At 38.2% G+C, this 20,309-nt stretch overlaps 1 protein-coding gene across 1 annotated transcript in view; it reads left to right on the forward strand.

Annotated features, from left to right (window-relative positions):
• The window catches only part of LOC117409425 (protocadherin Fat 4-like), a 150,766-nt gene that overhangs the window by 110,220 nt on the left and 20,237 nt on the right, over window positions 1-20,309 (forward strand). The window contains exon 7 of the mRNA XM_034015450.3: window positions 19,637-19,817. Within this exon, the coding sequence (XP_033871341.3) occupies window positions 19,637-19,817 (181 nt within the window). The remainder of the gene's footprint in view (window positions 1-19,636; window positions 19,818-20,309) is intronic.

Genomic DNA, 20,309 nt, shown 5'->3' on the forward strand with positions numbered 1-20,309 from the left:
AAGGAGGAGTGGGGGTATGAGGGAGGCAGGGACAGGGTCCAGGGGGGAAGAGGGAGGAGTGTGGGTATGAGGGAGGCAGGGACAGGGTCCAGGGGGGAAGAGGGGGGAGTGTGGGTATGAGGGAGGCAGGGACAGGGTCCAGGGGGGAAGAGGGAGGAGTGTGGGTATGAGGGAGGCAGGGACAGGGTCCAGGGGGGAAGAGGGAGGAGTGGGGGTATGAGGGAGGCAGGGACAGGGTCCAGGGGGGAAGAGGGAGGAGTGGGGGTATGAGGGAGGCAGGGACAGGGTCCAGGGGGGAAGAGGGAGGAGTGTGGGTATGAGGGAGGCAGGGACAGGGTCCAGGGGGGAAGAGGGAGGAGTGGGGGTATGAGGGAGGCAGGGACAGGGTCCAGGGGGGAAGGAGGAGTGGGGGTATGAGGGAGGCAGGGACAGGGTCCAGGGGGGAAGAGGGAGGAGTGTGGGTATGAGGGAGGCAGGGACAGGGTCCAGGGGGGAAGAGGGAGGAGTGGGGGTATGAGGGAGGCAGGGACAGGGTCCAGGGGGGAAGAGGGAGGAGTGGGGGTATGAGGGAGGCAGGGACAGGGTCCAGGGGGGAAGAGGGAGGAGTGTGGGTATGAGGGAGTCAGGGACAGGGTCCAGGGGGGAAGAGGGAGGGTGAGCCTTGGCAATGATGGAGGAGAGTTCAGGTAAGGATGTGGGAAGGAAAGCAGTAAAAATGAATTTCTACATACTACAGGCAGCAAAATAGGCTATGGGAATTACACGCTCATTGTAATTAATGTGTCAACATAAGTTTTAAAGGTTTACAAAGCTCGAATGTTGCTGAATATGTCATTCAAGTTTGTTTTAAAAAAAATCTATTTTGTCTGCTTGTTACTTTTTTTTGCAGCCAACACAGACCATTTTAAACGACTCTTGTTTCCAGCAAAAGTTACATTTTTAAAGATTGTTTCAATAGCGTCTCTACTTATATCTATTATGCCAGAGGGACAGATGCTCTCCATGATATAAAAGTGGCCTTTTACAAAGTGTCTGGCTTTCCAAATGTATTGGGGGCTGTTGATTGCACCCACGTAGCACTGTCATCACCCCAGGATATAGAATATACTGTGTCGAACCTCGGTTCCTGCAAGCAGGGGTTTCTTACAGGCGGAGGTCGGACGTGAACCCGGGACCTCCCGCTTTGAAGTGTAGCGCAGATACCGCTGTTCAAAAGAGCCGGGCTCCCTTGCAGGAGCAGACATTGGGCTTATGTCTTAGATTGTGTCACCTACCAGCCCTGACCCCTATCCCCATGCACGCTGCAATATGTTTTGTAATAGGAAGTATTACCACTCCATTAATGTACAAATGGTGTGTGATGCTAAATTGAGGATTCCTGATGTGAGCACAGCACATGACTTGTACATCCTCAGACAGTCCGGGATATATGAAGATTACGAGTCTGATGTATATGCAACAATTTAGGCTATGTTAATATATTTATATAGTCACCATGTACGTGTGATATTTAAGTAGGCTATGCTTAAAAAAATCTTTAAAAGAATGTACACAGAGTGAGAGTTGAGGTGCAGTCATAAATACAAGCAGTCAATGACATCACTTTAGTGACGTTTTGTTAATAGTGACTTTTAATTGACTGAGTGAGTGCTTCGCAAACTTTTGATTAATATTACAAAATAAATTAGAGGGAGATTAAGATGAACAAACACATTTTTATTTGATTGGCAGAGTTAAACATAAATGTTCCATTTACACTTACTTCCTCTGCTGGAGGACACTGTGAGTCTTTAGGTCAAGCAAGACAACCCCCCTCCCCCCCATTGTGACAAACTCAGAGCCACACATACCTTTTCATTCAAGCGCCCCCATATACACTATAGTAAAGTGTGTGTAAACCTTGTGCAGAATTCTATGTGATGTGACAGCTTACAAATGAACCATTAGCTCCCTTTATTTGTGCATATAATTAGTGAGTAGAGCGACCGCTGCTTCATTTTTGCTTGCGGTGTGACTTCTCCCTGCCACGTGGTCATTCTGCTCATTTACCAACGTTTAGTATTTAGTATTTAGTTTTCCTTTACCTACGAACAACACGATGTTGTTAAACATAACCCTTTATTTGCTGTATTCTTTGATAAGAAGCACAAAATGATTTGTTTGATTCAGAAAAGATTATAATATAGAAGACATTTGCATATATGTATGCAGTAAGGCCTGACGGGGTGTCCGTATACATCGAATATACAGACGCCTCGGGGTGTTGTGCAAATAATGACTAGAGTGAATTCTAATATATAGTGACTGCAGTGAATTCTAATATATAGTGACTACAGTGAATTCTAATATATAGTGACTACAGTGAATTCTAATATATAGTGACTGCAGTGAATTCTAATATATAGTGACTGCAGTGAATTCTAATATATAGTGACTACAGTGAATTCTAATATATAGTGACTACAGTGAATTCTAATATATAGTGACTGCAGTGAATTCTAATATATAGTGACTGCAGTGAATTCTAATATATAGTGACTACAGTGAATTCTAATATATAGTGACTACAGTGAATTCTAATATATAGTGACTACAGTGAATTCTAATATATAGTGACTGCAGTGAATTCTAATATATAGTGACTACAGTGAATTCTAATATATAGTGACTACAGTGAATTCTAATATATAGTGACTGCAGTGAATTCTAATATATAGTGACTACAGTGAATTCTAATATATAGTGACTACAGTGAATTCTAATATATAGTGACTACAGTGAATTCTAATATATAGTGACTGCAGTGAATTCTAATATAGTGACTGCAGTGAATTCTAATATATAGTGACTGCAGTGAATTCTAATATATAGTGACTACAGTGAATTCTAATATATAGTGACTACAGTGAATTCTAATACATAGCGACTACAGTGAATGCTAATACATAGCGACTACAGTGAATTCTAATATATAGTGACTACAGTGAATTCTAATATATAGTGACTACAGTGAATTCTAATATATAGTGACTACAGTGAATTCTAATACATAGCGACTACAGTGAATTCTAATATATAGCGACTACAATGAATTCTAATACATAGCGACTACAGTGAATGCTAATATATAGTGACTACAGTGAATTCTAATATATAGTGACTACAGTGAATTCTAATATATAGTGACTACAGTGAATTCTAATATATAGTGACTACAGTGAATTCTAATATATAGTGACTACAGTGAATTCTAATATATAGTGACTACAGTGAATTCTAATACATAGCGACTACAGTGAATTCTAATACATAGCGACTACAGTGAATGCTAATACATAGCGACTACAGTGAGTTCTAATATATAGTGACTACAGTGAATTCTAATATATAGTGACTACAGTGAATTCTAATATATAGTGACTACAGTGAATTCTAATATATAGTGACTACAGTGAATTCTAATATATAGTGACTACAGTGAATTCTGATATATAGTGACTACAGTGAATTCTGATATATAGTGACTGCAGTGAATTCTAATATATAGTGACTGCAGTGAATTCTAATATATAGTGACTACAGTGAATTCTAATATATAGTGACTACAGTGAATTCTAATATATAGTGACTACAGTGAATTCTAATATATAGTGACTGCAGTGAATTCTAATATATAGTGACTACAGTGAATTCTAATATATAGTGACTACAGTGAATTCTAATATATAGTGACTACAGTGAATTCTAATATATAGTGACTGCAGTGAATTCTAATATATAGTGACTGCAGTGAATTCTAATATATAGTGACTGCAGTGAATTCTAATACATAGTGACTACAGTGAATTCTAATACATAGTGACTACAGTGAATTCTAATACATAGCGACTACAGTGAATGCTAATACATAGCGACTACAGTGAATTCTAATATATAGTGACTACAGTGAATTCTAATATATAGTGACTACAGTGAATTCTAATATATAGTGACTACAGTGAATTCTAATACATAGCGACTACAGTGAATTCTAATATATAGCGACTACAATGAATTCTAATACATAGCGACTACAGTGAATGCTAATATATAGTGACTACAGTGAATTCTAATATATAGTGACTACAGTGAATTCTAATATATAGTGACTACAGTGAATTCTAATATATAGTGACTACAGTGAATTCTAATATATAGTGACTACAGTGAATTCTAATATATAGTGACTACAGTGAATTCTAATACATAGCGACTACAGTGAATTCTAATACATAGCGACTACAGTGAATGCTAATACATAGCGACTACAGTGAGTTCTAATATATAGTGACTACAGTGAATTCTAATATATAGTGACTACAGTGAATTCTAATATATAGTGACTACAGTGAATTCTAATATATAGTGACTACAGTGAATTCTAATATATAGTGACTACAGTGAATTCTGATATATAGTGACTACAGTGAATTCTGATATATAGTGACTACAGTGAATTCTAATATATAGTGACTACAGTGAGTTCTAATATATAGTGACTACAGTGAATTCTAATATATCACGACTACAGTGAATTCTAATATATAGTGACTACAGTGAATACTAATACATAGCGACTACAGTGAATTCTAATACATAGCGACTACAGTGAATTCTATTATATCGCGACTACAGTGAATTCTAATATATAGTGACTACAGTGAATACTAATACATAGCGACTACGGTGAATTCTAATATATCACGACTACAGTGAATTCTATTATATCGCGACTACAGTGAATTCTAATATATAGTGACTACAGTGAATTCTAATACATAGCGACTACAGTGAATTCTAATACATAGCGACTACAGTGAATTCTAATATATCGCGACTACAGTGAATTCTAATATATAGTGACTACAGTGAATTCTAATATATAGTGACTACAGTGAATTCTAATATATAGTGACTACAGTGAATTCTAATATATAGTGACTACAGTGAATTCTAATACATAGCGACTACAGTGAATTCTAATACATAGCGACTACAGTGAATTCTAATACATAGCGACTACAGTGAATTCTAATATATAGCGACTACAATGAATGCTAATATATTTCCTGATTAAGTTTAAGCAGCTACTGCTTACTTATCTGTCAACTAAAATATAAATATGTTATATGGATTATTAATTGCAGTTGCAAAGTGCAACTGTAAAATTTCAAATTGCCTTTATATATCTGTAAACCACTAAACAATTACAAAATGTAACATTTAATAATTTAAAAAGTACTTGCATTGCAGACAAGTATTTAAGGAGAGTTTTTCTTACTGGCTGTTAAAAAGAATATTTCTGTAGTTCTTGCAGCTGGCAATCTTCTGTTGGTATACTTGACAGGATGTCAGGGAAGCAAGCTTGTGTTTTAGCCAGCCTGGTTACTTCAAAGTCAGTCACACATTTAAAAACACCCGTGCCTTCTGTGAACATCTCTGCTGTTTAATGACATTCTTTCACGTATCAGAGCTGTTTGTGCTTCTACTTTTCTGGGCTTAACTGAATGGTTAACAGATAAAGAACTTTAATGGCCAGAGTATTATTCAGCAGAATCTTATTCATGAAACAGGACGCAAGCCTTCAAGCATATTAAAAAGCCAGCTCTCCCCGTTTGCACTTCTCAGATTTCTGAAGCACATGTGTAAAATAAGGAATTTGTCCTAAAAGTATTGTGGGTTTTCATAGGGGTGTGTACTCATCTTGTAAAAGTTTACTGCCACATGGTAAATGCAAAGTTAAGCATCGTAAAGTGTACTGAAAACATGGTAAATGATAGCCAACTATACTAAAACCATGGCAAACCGTGGTTAATACACAATAAAGACTTGGTCAGAGCATGCCAATTCACTGTCCAAATTTACCATGATTGACTTTTAATAGTCAGTTTCTGCATTTTTCATCCAGTTGGTCTGGCAGCAGCAGTACCGTAGCCAAAGAAAATATCAGATTCCTGCAATGAACTTTTATAAACAGTGTACATTTCTAAATACATTAATACAAAGTAACAATGCACAGTAACAATGTGTTCATGCAGGTTTTTCATTCTAGCCTTTTAAAACCCATCTCTGGTTTTGGAAAGCTTGTGTGGCCAGGTGAATAGAGCCAGAAAATTCTGCTTTCAAATCCCAGCTCAGCTTCTATTTCACTGTGCAATCCTGGTCAACTTCATCCACCTTCTTCTTTCCAACACTGCACAAAAATAAATATATAAATAAATAAATAAACACGTCAGAATGTTATATATGGCATCACAGTTGGGGTATTGTTGGCAGTTTCATTATTTATTCACCTGGTATAGAGTTTATAAGGCACTAGAGTTATTATTATTATTATTATTATTATTATTATTTATTTCTTAGCAGACGCCCTTATCCAGGGCGGCTTACAATTGTTACAAGATATCACATTATTTTTACATACAATTACATTATTTTTTACACATTATTTTTACATACAATTACCCATTTATACAGTTGGGTTTTTACTTGAGCAATCTAGGTAAAGTACCTTGCTCAAGGGTACAGCAGCAGTGTCCCCACACCTGGGATTGAACCCAAGACCCTCCGGTCAAGAGTCCAGAGCCCTAACCACTACTCCACACTGCTGCCCTAGTTCAAGGCAACATCACGTTGTCTATACTTTTGGCAAAATATGCAGTATGGAGGATTTTTTTTTTTTTACCAAAACTAGCTTACTACACAACAGTAGAGATATCTCCTTGTTTACAGCTCACCTGGCAGTTAAGTAGAGATATCTCCTTGTTTACAGCTCACCTGGCAGTTAAGTAGGGATATTGTTTACAGCTTACCTGACAGTTAAGTAGAGATATCTCCTTGTTTACAGCTCACCTGGCAGTTAAGCAGAGATATCTCCTTGTTTACAGCTCACCTGGCAGTTAAGCAGAGATATCTCCTTGTTTACAGCTCACCTGACAGTTAAGTAGAGATATCTCCTTGTTTACAGCTCACCTGGCAGTTAAGTAGAGATGTCTCCTTGTTTACAGCTCACCTGGCAGTTAAGTAGAGATATCTCCTTGTTTACAGCTCACCTGACAGTTAAGCAGAGATATCTCCTTGTTTACAGCTCACCTGGCAGTTAAGTAGAGATATCTCCTTGTTTACAGCTCACCTGGCAGTTAAGTAGGGATATTGTTTACAGCTTACCTGGCAGTTAAGTAGAGATATCTCCTTGTTTACAGCTTAACGGAGTGATAGCCTAGGGCCTCTTGGTTCTTTGATCAGTTATTCATACAACACAATGCTGCAGATTTAAAGTTGCTGTAGTTGACTTGGCAAATTAAGTGATTAGATACCAGTTTGATCAATAGCGTTGCACAGTATTTGAAAGCAGCATATCCTAAAAAAGGCAAGCAAAGAACAAAAAGATGTTCACACAACAGAAGGGCTTATGATGTTGCGAGTGCCAATGATAGGTAAGACAATACATTTAAAACCATGGTTATCACTCCCTAAGCAGAGTCCACATTTAAAAAGGGTTTTTATGTATTTCCAAAATGAATTCCCCAGTGGGTCATTAAAGCAAATCCTCTTTAAGGAGAATCACCTTTCCACAGATGGGAACATCAGGTTTATCAGGAAAGTAAATGTCACTGCAGAAATAAGTGGACATGGATTTAAAGGTTTAATATTTTAAGGCACAAATCACAACCCGTTTGCCACAGTTCTCTTAAAAGAAAAAAAAAGTTGTGCAGTCTCGCCACAGTTTAACTGCAAAGTTGGAATGCATTTTGGAGTAATAGGCTCACTTACTGGGAGAAAAAACTGTTTACTTTATTACGTTTTGGCCAACTTAATACTCTAATAACTCCACACTGCATCCGACCTCAGCACCTATTCAGCACAGTGTCTGACTGCAGCTCCAAAGCAGCTTTGCTGCAAAGCGACAGATTTCATGAAGAGGAAGAATGTCCATTTCAGGAAAATGGCTCACTATTTTCAAGAATAATTGTGTGGTTCATTTACAGGGCCCCTTTAATAATGTGTAATCTATCAGGACTGGCCCTGAACCTTAATCTCTGTAGTGCAGATATTCATCTGTGTCACATCTGATCCACCAAGCTGAATGTAATCACAGCAATATGAAGCATTTACTCACACGCCACACCACTCGAGCAGAATGCTGGAAAGGTCCCTTTAGATTAAATGGAAGATAACACATTGTTGGTCCAAATTGTAATTAGAAATCACTTACTGTCATGCAGAACAAAAGGTGATATATTACAGACTTGGATTTCATCTTCAGATTTGTGAAAGAGACACCTCCAATAGATTGGACTAGATTTTAGTTTTATTTTATTCGACCAAAGTTATATAAAACATAAATGTATGTTAAGATTGAATTATGTTTTGTATGTAGAGAAGTAACATATTGCTTGTAACTGATTCTGTTTGACCGTCTGTTATTTCCACTGGTATATAGTATTTACAGCTGTGGCCAAAGGTTTTGCACCACCCAATAGAAGGAACTCATTTTGCTTCATACAGTCGAATGAAACCTGCTGAATAATGTTACATTAACATATTCAATTACATACAGCTATGTAGTTTTCCATATATGTAACGAAAAACTGACAAAAATTGAAAAATGTAACGTGAAATACTGTACTACTATGGCTTCCTGTAGACTTTTGCACTATGATTACATGATGTTAAATAAAATATCTAAATGATGTTCATATACAGTAACGCGTCGCATGTTCGCCTGTCACATATCTGCCCTAACCGTTTATCCACCATGATCAACCTCTTCAGCAATGTTAGTTTATTATTGAACAGAGAAGATTAGTTCAGAGAGTGTAGTAGGGTTGCCATCTTTTCCACAGACCAAACCCAGACATATTTCTCAGTCAGCCTAGGTCTATCAGGGCAGCAGCATACTGTAATACAGTTTAACACAGTACCACCACATTGCGGTACAAATCAATAATCAAGCAGTAGACACAGTATTGTGCTCTTCATATTTCTAGCAATCAAACTTGCAAGGCAGAAAAATAGTATCTATATCATGGTACTTTAGAGGCTAATCTTACCTGAGACAGTAGCTGTGGTGATGAGTAACGTTGTGGCAAAGCAGTGCAATTTCTGAAGCAACGATCCTGTCTACCAGCCTTTTTTTTTTACAAATAATTTTTCCAGACAGTCACTGGATTTCTGAGCCTGAACAGCCAGTTTGTGAATTATTTGACATTTATTGTGTCACGGCAAATTTCACCTAGCCCCACCCCTAACCCCGCCCCCGGCCTCGTAATAAATATTAACACACATTATTAATACAGTCTGCACTCGGATGTACGACACTCAGATACACGTCAGTCACGTTTTACCGGCCTTGTATTAAGAATAAAATCAATCCCCATTGTATATATATATATATATATATATATATATATATATATATATATTGTAAGGGAGACGTTTGCCACACAGGCTCTCTCAGGCTCTTTCCCCTTTTAAATTGACCCAAACACAGGAACTTGATTTTTTTCTCAGCGCGGTTGCGCTAATTTTCTCCATGCCACCCATTGACTTGTTGTACATCAATACAGAAGATGGACATTGGACATCAATTTTTGTTCTGGTTTTTTGTCCCATCTTTTTACACTGGAAGTAGGGTAGATGCCAGAGAATATACTCAACAAAGTTACAGATCGATTGTCTTGCCATTTGCTTGCAATCAACTGCACTCCTTCAACTGATGTGAGTTTTTCATCATATGATCCTCGACCTAGTTTTTTAAGCTCAGCATCAGTTTTCAGTGTGCATCCCTTCAACCTATTCGATCTTACTGTGCCCAAGCAATATTTCCCTCTCTTTGCCAGCTCCACTTCTAGGCCTATGCTTGTGTACCAATTGTCATGGTACAATTTGAAGTTTTGATGTTGGGGTATTATGTTAGCCAGTTTCAGGACGATATTGCTACTGGCACCTAGATCAGGCTTCCATTTACTGGGGAAATGTCCCCACAGTAAAGATCAAAGTTGTACACAATGCCCTTTGAGTCACAGAGCAAAAACACTTTATAACCCCATTTTTTTTTGTTTTTTTGGGGAGGTACTGCTTTAAGCTACTGATTCCTTTAAAGGACACACTCTGCTCATCAACACAAAGCTTCTCATCCATTGGAATGCTGTTCAATTGCTTCTGAGCAAGGTCCAGTAGGGGTCTCACCTTGAATAGACAATCTCTGTTTGGGTCATCTTCAGCAGCTATCTGCATAGCATTATCATTGAAGTGAAGATATGCTTTTATTTGTTCTCACCTCTTCAAAGGCATGGCGTCAGCAATTTGAAAGATTCTACATTTTGGCTTCCTGTACATGCGAGATCTTGGAAGTCCAAAAATTGACATATAAAAAGTAGTTCCAATAAATCTCTTTCACACTGCAGTGCAAAGATGAGCTTATGTTCTTTTGAAGGGTGTATAGATCTGACTGTTCAACAATGTTCTGTATGTATTCTGCTGTGAGCATTTGTCTGAAGTAAAAATGAGGAGAATGCACTTCATCTCCCTGAGGAAGCTTTGATTTCCAAAGGGGAGCTGGGTAATGACCACGGACTGTGTGTCTCCAAAGAGATGTGTTATTTGCCACATCTGATGATGTTGGTAGTGACATTTATGTTTTTTAATATTTATTTACTTAAAATTATCCCTAAAATGAATTCTACTCTGTCACAACACTTTAAACAAACTAAAAATACATTTTTAATTGGGTTTATATAACGTTTTACCCTAAAAAATGAACTTACCATGTTGCTGTTATGCCATGTGCTTCGACAGGTGGCAGAAGTTGTGTGTACTTCCTTTTTTTTACCAGTCAAGATGATCACATGACTAATCCCAAAGGTTTTATTGGATAGAAGAGGAGTCCTGTATAATTAATAGGGTACAATACAATCTAGAAAATGTGTTTTAGTACTGCAAGGGACTGTGTTTCCCAATGTAATTTGTGCATGACGTGGTGCAATAGAGGGTTAAGCAACTAATGTATCGTAGAACGGGAAATTTTGGCTGGTACTAAATTCACAGATTTACTACCTTGATAGATTTTGAAAATTTTTTAATTAGCATTTACCACTTCGCACGCTCACAAAGAAGAATGCAACACAGTTCTGTATTTCTACTTTTAATTTAAAAAACATTCACATTTTTTAAACTTCGCTCTGGTTCACTAACATAACACAGTGAAATGATCACAGTATCGTTTAGCAATTGTAGGACAGTATTGCCATGTGTGAAAACTTTAACAATAAAGCCAAAATTAAAGCACTTTAAATTTAAAATGATTAATATACTAGCAAGCACTGGCAAAATCAGCTTTCTTATACGGTGCAGAACTAATTTATTTTAACATATTGTTTAGGGACTTTGCAATACCTGCACGGTGGGTGTGTTACTCGTAGGATCTACACGTATTGACATTAACAATCCAAAGCAAACTTGCACCATTGTTACAGACTTTCTAACAAGTCTGGCATAAACAATTTTGGCTGCTGCTTAATTAACCCCTTGTAAAAAAAAATAACACAAAACTGCTTAACTTAAAAAAGAACAGTCCTACAGGTACCCCAGTAGCAGGCGCAGTTTACACAGCCTCAGAGTTTCTGATCGCATCATTTCCTGAATCCATTGATGGAAATGTCCGGTCTGCTTTTAATTTTTTCAAGCAAGCTGGCTTCATCATATTCACTTTGACATCTGACACATTCTTTCCCTTGTCCAGCGCACGCTTCTTTAACCTATAACCTTTAGTCTGTCAGAGGGCGGGATCGCACACTGTATTATTATTATTATTATTTATTTCTTAGAAGATGCCCTTATCCAGGGTGACTTACAATTGTTACAAGATATCACATTATTTTTACATACAATTACATTATGCCACACTCTGATTGGTGGAAGTATTATTGGCGATCCAATCCAAACCACCAATAAAGCCAAAATAAATTCCACTCCAAAATGTCCTGTTATACAGTATGTCAAAGAAAATATTAAAGGAAGGTTGGTGTTTCTTATGCGTTTCGCTTAAAACCGGACATTAGGGTGTCCGGGTTTGTTAATTCCTGCCACCCAGACACAGATACCAATTCCCGGACTGAGGCAACCCTAGACTGTAGATCCTACCAAAGTTTTCGTACACTGTGTTGTATGTGCTCCGTGCGCAACAATTGCTGGTAGTGTCACGTGAGCTGTTCAATGTGTTGATATGTAAATAAATCCTGTTTGCCTGCGGAGTGTATTAACTTCAACCTCCGTCTCGATCTCCTGCCTGTCACTCAGCAGTGAATGCACGCACCCACATGGCAGGCGGCTACCCTGTCACAAGCATTAATACCCTGTATCTTTCTAAACAAGGGATTTAGGGGAGCTCCCTAATAAAAGCTGAATCTCAAAACAATAATTGTGTGAATATAGTAATTGTTACAGCTGTGTATAATGGTATTTAAAACAGGATTCATTTATCCACCCTTACTTTGGTCCCACAGCAGTTGTAGTTATTTTTTTGTAATTATGTCTCAACCCCAAAATTCTAGGGGATGCAAAAGATTTGGCCATAGCTGTAGACCTGCCCATATGTTTCAGCGAGACAGTGCTTTGCTGAAAAGGATTTTAAGAAAGTAGTCTCTACATGCTGAAGAGTTGAACAGGGTAAGCAGATGATAGGGGGGGTGACTTCTTTAAATACATTGATTTTTGTGGAGCCGGTGGACATCAGACTCTGTCGGTTTTTTACGGTCCGGCACTACAGCTGCAAAATGTCAGTCATCTATCCTATTACATAACATTTTATAGTTTACAGTGTTTTTATAATATGTATAATTTGACTGTTTTTACCTCCTGGGGTTCTGCTGGATTGGTTTTATCCAAGTTGATCCAAGAGTGTTCCTTTGAATGGCATTTCAAGATTGAAATGGGAATGATTTGACAATATGGTTTTCATTTTATGCTGCTGAGTTGTGTCAGTATTGTTTCTGAAATTGTACATAGTTTTCCAGTGCATGGGGAAAAAGGGTTTAGTTTCACTAATGACAGATCTCCTACTGTACATGCAAGCATTTTTACAAAGGCCTGTGGCAGTTTTGTAACATATACAATTTACATTTGTAATCATTGACAGCCCTGAAAATTTGTCTCAGCAAAGAAAATCAGAAAATCAAAGATAGGCTACATGTCGATTTCCTTTTATTAGATGCAGTCTTAACAAAGCAATAGGCAGCCTGAAAAGAAGAAATCGGGTTTGAGAGCATCTCATTCTTCAAGTTCTCTTTCAGAACCATAGAACACAAACAACTATCTGCATGTTGGTGCAGTCTACCCAAATAAAAGTAATCTAAAAGCAATGTTACTGAATAATATTTAACATAATATAATGTGCATGCCTGTGAATCCAGTAGCTTGTCTATGATACTCCTGGAAATTCTACAGTTTTGTAGGCATTTTAATTTCTAATTCAAATCTCAAAGGCTGAAATTAGAATTTATACAGATTGCACAATAATCTAAAAAAAACTGTGTGTGTCATTTTGCTTATTTTGAGAAACCTAAAATTATAGCAAATTGTTCAAAATTTTGCACACACACACACACATTTATAGTGAGAATTAGCTTTTGTGACTTACCCTCTTACCCTGAGTTTACTTCTTACCAACACCCCAGCATAGCAGTGTTTAGGCATCTCAAACATTGAACCAGGCGACAATACAAACACTGATGCATATTTTATTAGGTTACATCTCTCTTTTTAAAGTGAGCTGTGCAAAACCATTTTAAAGCTAAATGCAGGCACTGTAACTGATTTTACAATGACAACTGCCACAAGCCACAGCACCAGCTGCAAATCTCCAAAGAACTTTGAATACAATGACACAATGCAAGCGTTTAATCAGATTTCTGTCTGTTGCTTATATCTTTACACTGTGGGGGTTATACTTGCAAAGGTACCCACAGCGTGTAACTCATTCCCAGGCTTCAGAACCATCACTGCTGAGAAGTACTGGAGACATGGAAATTGGCCTTGTGGTTTTCTGATTACTCATAAATAGCTACAAACACAGTTTGGAACTGCTGGTGCAGCACAAATCAGGAATTCTGGGAACTCAGCCTGGCCATGGAAACAGTATTGCTACCACAATACATGGCAGGCAAATTCAGTTTCGTCTAGAGCTGCCGAAATTTCCAGGATGTTACTTGCCATGATTAAATGTGATGATGTCATCTATCAATTATGTCTCAGAACACACTTCCAGCTCTATAGATGTTCATGTTATTTATCCTATTAGATTGTATCAAGTTTATTGCAATATATATTTTACATAATGAATGCATTAGTCTGTTGGATTGTTACCGTATTCCTTATATGTTGACATACCATCAGAGAAGCACTCATAATTACTACATCATGTTGATGAATATGTACCAGTCTTGATCATAGTTTTGTCAATAGCACTGTTTTTATAGTTTTATTGATCTGGTAGTTTTCCAATGTGTCGCATCACCTCTGTGTCGCTTCTGGTGTGTCTGGTCATGTCACTGCGAAAGTATCTTGTTGCCCATTGAAAAACCGCATCACGTCTGGTGTGTGGAGGCCTTTACTGCTGAGAAACGTTACTGCCGATCTCGAATCATCCATGACATACAGGCAGCCATTTTTAAAGAAGCGTCATTAGCTTCCTGAGGAATTCGAAGAGAAGCTTTTACAATTTCAGCGTTTCGCTATTAGGCTCTGAAGAAGTTAATAAAAGTTATTGAGTATTGTTTCTTGATGTGACCTAGATGCAAATAAATGAGTCCTTTCCTTCAAATATTGGTTTATTTTATTCAATATATGCAGTTAAATTCTGGAAACAAAATGAGAATGCTCAAAGCAAAACAGTACAGAGCACACTTTATGCAAACTGCACGGAGATTCTGAAAACAAAAGAACGCTCAAAGCAAAACAGTACAGAGCACACTTTATGCAAACTGCACAGAGATTCTGAAAACAAAAGAACGCTCAAAGGAAAACAGGACAGAGCACATCCATAGGCGCTGCACAGACCAAAACTTAAGTTCAAAACAAAAGCATAACAAGACAAAAGATGTTAGCAATACTGTAGATGTGATCCTCCAGGACTCTTCAACGTCTGTAAGAAGAGTTAAGAAGAGTGAAATTGTGTTGAATGCACCTTGATTTAAGCAGAAACTGACCTCAGCCCCCCCTTCTTCATTCTCTTTGTGGGTTCAATCACCTCGTGCACCCTGTGGAGGGTCTCATGTATGTGTCGTAAAGAAAACTGGTTCTACCTCACACTGCCTAAGATGGTGTTATCTTGGTGTGGCCCTTTGTTCTTTTGTGCTTATCTTGCGATTGTGTTTATTCCAGCAATGTGCGATTGTGCTTATTCCAGCAATGTGCGATTGTGCTTATTCCAGCAGTCAGACGGTCCTCGTCAGTGCAATTTAAATGCAATCTTGCATTTACCAGTTACTATACCTCCTCTAATAATCTCCCTTTAAAACTAACAGAGGGGACAAACCTGCAAACACGTGCATCTTTGTGACAGGGTGACTGGTGGTCTGACGTCAGGCAGAAGCAGGAAGGGAAACTGACAACAAGGAGCACTGCAGTTAAAGGTGGTGTTTGCTGTTTTTATTAACAAACCAAAATAAATAAAATATTTAAACAAAAAAAGACTCTCAAACACAAAAGTAAATAATAATACAGGTCAGGCTGGTCTGTAGCCTTCACTGTTCCTGTAATCTTTTCCAACTCGTTTTAAACTCTCTCGTTCCTCTCCACTCTCGCTCTCAGCTCCTAAAACCCCCACCTCGAGTTGGAGAGCTGCAGCCTACAATCTGCACAAGTTTATTAATTACCGTGTGGATGGGGCTTCCCATCCACGTTACCAAATAATAAACAAACGGCTACACCGTCATTTAAAATACAAAACAACCGGCGCTTCGCCGTCATAAATATAATACAATAAAAATAAATAAACAATACAAAATAAACACGGGCGGAGGGGGACCTCGCTCTAAAATAACAATCTTATATTACATTCAAACTTCTTTCCATGTTATCCAACAGACTCCGTTCTAAAAAACATTACCAGCTTGGTTAGATCAGAAATCTTATGTTTTTCTAATGTTCTAAATGCTGATCACACCCTGTGACAGGGTGGCTGTGCGGTGACGTCAGGTCAGAAGCAGGAACTGAAAAACACTGACACCAAGTACTGCAGATTCAAAACAAAGAGACGCTGCGCGCGCCGTTTATTCAAATAATACAAAAATAAAATAAATATTTAAACAAAAACACTGCTCACAGAGCAAAATAAAAGCTTAAACAAAACAAAATCACGAACACAAAATAATACAACACAGGTCAGGCTGGGCAATTGCTGTCACTGTTCCTGTGTTACTGTTTTTTAAATAAGTTTCGTTTCTCTCTCGCTCCTCTCGCTCCTAACACACCCACCCTGTGTGCAGAGAGCTGCAGGCTTTTATACAGGTAACCATCTCCCGATTAGCAACAATTTAAACAATTAACTCGGGAGATGGTCACCTTCTTGTGACAGGCTGACCGGGGTAAGGAGACTCAGAGTCAGGATGTGCAGGGAAAAGCGCTACGGCACGTATTTATTAAATAAAACAAACAAAATAAACAGTTTAAACAAAAACAGATCTCGCACACACAGGATCAGAGATCTACCCTCTCCAGAATCCTAACACCAACTAAACCTGTGCTCTCAGTGCTCCCTTATATACACACACCTGTGCAGCAATTTACACCCACTTAATCAATTAAACCCTCCACCACATTCTCACATGTTTTTAAAGTGCTGGTGAATTAACCCTTTAATTACCCACCACCACTACAAAACACACATATACACAAGCCAGTACCCTCATTCTGCCACCCTTCTGCACGAGGTTTTCAATCTGGATGGGGCTACCCATCCACGCTACTAAAACAAAACAAACAAACAATCGGCAACGACGTCAGTATATTTCTAAATAAATACAAAAACACACGGCGCCACGCCGTCATATAAATACAAATAAATCATAAAACAAACAAATACAAAACAATAACCTGCAATAATCTGTGTGTAACAGGGGCGGAGGGGGAGACCCCGTTCTAAAAATAATCAAATAAATAATACGTAAAGGGCCCCGCCCTGTTACACACCCCCATATTTTTTGACATTCCAAGCAATACCACAGTTCACAAATTGGGAGAAAAAGAGGTGTGAGTAATGATGACTGGAAATGAGAAGCACCACATAACTGCAATGCTCTGTGTGTTGGCAGACGGACGCAAACTGCCTCCATATGCTTCGTTGAGGTTGTATCTTTGTAAATGCAGATTTATTTGATGTTTTAACAAATTGACGGTGGGAAATTTGTGTCTTAAATTTGAGGGCGTCTTAAATTCGAGGGAATACGGTATTTAAAAATATACATACAGGACAGTTCATTTAACCTGTGCAGTGAAGCTCTCACGGAATCAGTGCTGGGTGGCTCAGTGTCAAACATTGTTGGAAATTTCTATGGTGGCTCATTAAGGACATGTCACAGATGTAAGCAGAAGGATGAACTCAACATGACGTTTTGAAATGTTGGATCCTGAGAGAATTTATATTGTAATCTTGAGGTAATGGTATGAAATGTCAAGGTCTTGAGATCATTTATCTTGTGATCGCAGCATAGTCAACTTTCTGATATATTTATTTTATTTATTTTATTTTGTGTCTACAAAAGGAGCAAAAGCAGACAGTATTTTCTTTTCATGACTAGCTACAGTTGCTTTTTATGTACTCGTGCTGTATTCGTGTGGCTTGCTTCGCTCCCGGTGTGCATAGCCTTTAAGTCTAGGTCAGTGGCGTAGCTGTCAGCCAAAACACAATCTAGTGGTCTAGGTTAAGGTTTTTCACCAGTCCCAAGGTTTTTCAGCAGGGGTCTCACTGGTAAGAACACTTAGGGGTTGACATGTTTGGTTCCCCCTCGCTATAAGGCTCTCAGTTATAACATGCCTTGGATATAACACTCCTACAGCATGTCCCCCAATTCCCTATACTAGTAATTCATGCAATATTTCTACAGTAAATACAGTACCGGTGTTGTTCAAACTATAAACAACTTCTCAGTCTAACTTCCGTTTCTGTCTCTCCCTTTTGATGCAGTATCTGAACTGAAGAAAAGCTGCGCTGGCACTTTATAACACAGACATCTTATTCAGCATTCGTTGTATAACTAAATAAATATTAGACCTATTACGTGGTTATCTTTCCTAATGTATTTACTTTTTTGCTGCAAGAGGAGCTGCGGCTTTCTCCGGGAGATGAGACGCTTCAGCTTCACTTCAGCCCTGCTCTGGAGCTGAACCTGGGGCGAGCCCATTCCCTCTTCCCCTCTCACGACCCGCTCTCCTTCTTGCACTTGGTTTGCTTGTCTGTCACTTCGAACTGAACTCCCGACCGCCGTTTAGCCAGGCTATTTATAGTTTAAAAACTGCTAATTAAAATGATCCACGGGTGGGAATGTTACTTTTTTTTTTTTTTGTAAATAATATAGCGCTGATTACATGGTGCTTTATGCATGGTTAATTCACGGAAAGTTACATTTCTGCTTCACTATATGTGCGTTATAGAGAGGGAGATATTTTATTTTGTATTTTAGTCAGATGTGTGTTGTGTTCCGCGGCGCTCCCCACCCCTTCCCCCGTTTATAACGCTCTTTGGTTACAACGCTCATATTGTGTGTCCATGAGACCCGTGTTATGGCGTAGGAGCACTGTATATATTTTACCTGTCCTTAATGAGTCACCATACATTTTGAACTCATGCCTTGTGAAAATGGTTTAGAAACTCACCAAACAATGTCACTGTTATATTCGAAATAATAAGTCTCCCTTTGATCTAGTGTACTTGGTCTGAATTCAAACTTGGAGGTGCAAGGACAATGTATAAATCAAACAGGAAACACTGTATTTATAATTATACTCACTGGAACGAAAACGTTACCTCCTTCATTGGGAACTTTTCAAGGACAGTGAGTGACATTCAGACCCTAATAGCTCAGGTCTGCATATTGTCAATGAGTTTTACTACCGAAAACTAAAGAACTTGTTTAAAGAAAAGAAAAGAGAATCTTGTGCTAGACCACGTCAGATCATTCTAATATATATATATATATATATAGAGAGAGAGAGAGAGAGAGAGAGATAGATATATATATATGCCACTAGCTTAATGAAGGTTTGCCATCAGTTATATATTCAAGGATCTTGCCTGTTTATTTTACTTGTATTACTTGTGAAAATGTCAGTTTTTACAGCTTTTCTTTACAGCCGAATCAGCAACACTGAATCAAAGATTTTGAAAACTTCTAAAACACGAACCCTTAAAGTCACTGTACTCAGCTCTATTATATTCTTAGCGTTCCCCCCCCAAAGACAAGTCATAATGAACATATGAAGAATGTCTTAAAAAGGTCTCCTAATATTGCACCATGTGCATTTACTTTACAAAGTAAATATGATCAGGTTGTCTCATTAGTCGTAGATCTCTCACATGTTTGCAATTTTCTCTGTACAGGATCTCCTGCTCTCACTGGCACAGGGACTGTGATCGTTCTAGTTGACGACATCAATGACAATGTTCCAGTTTTTGCTTCAAACACATTCCACACCACTGTACCAGAAGACGCCCCTACTGGAACTGACGTGCTCCTTGTAAACTCTTCCGATGCTGATGCAGGATTGAACGCTGCAATCAGGTGAGTTTATTCTTCCTGCTGTGGACACATGGACAGACTCAACTCGAGTCCCTGCTCAGAAAACTAGGACTTACAATTTAGAATTTAGAATTTACAAGGCTCAAAATTCACAAGTGGACATGTGGCTCAGACTTGACATTTGTATTTTTTTTATGTTGCCTCCCCATTGGGAAAACCCGGCTCTTGGAATGACTAAATACTAATTTGGCAAATAGATGAATGAGGATGTTAAGTGGCAGTGACAGATTAAGAAGTGCCCACCAGGGGTTGATGTGCTTTTGATGGAATGCAGAACCAGTTTACATTAGTTACCAGTTGCTATGCCCTGTTCTTGCAGACCTTTATGTAATTCTTCTCAGCTGTTTGATTTATTTTTTGGTTTATTTATTTATTTATTTTTTTGTTTTTTTGCTTTGTTTTGCAACAAAAGCCTGTACTTCCAGATGGTAAGAGTAAATACTTTGATTGCTAATTTTCCTTTTTTTTATTCTA

Source organism: Acipenser ruthenus, chromosome 2 (genome assembly GCF_902713425.1).
Source record: "Acipenser ruthenus chromosome 2, fAciRut3.2 maternal haplotype, whole genome shotgun sequence".
Lineage (NCBI taxonomy): Eukaryota > Metazoa > Chordata > Actinopteri > Acipenseriformes > Acipenseridae > Acipenser > Acipenser ruthenus.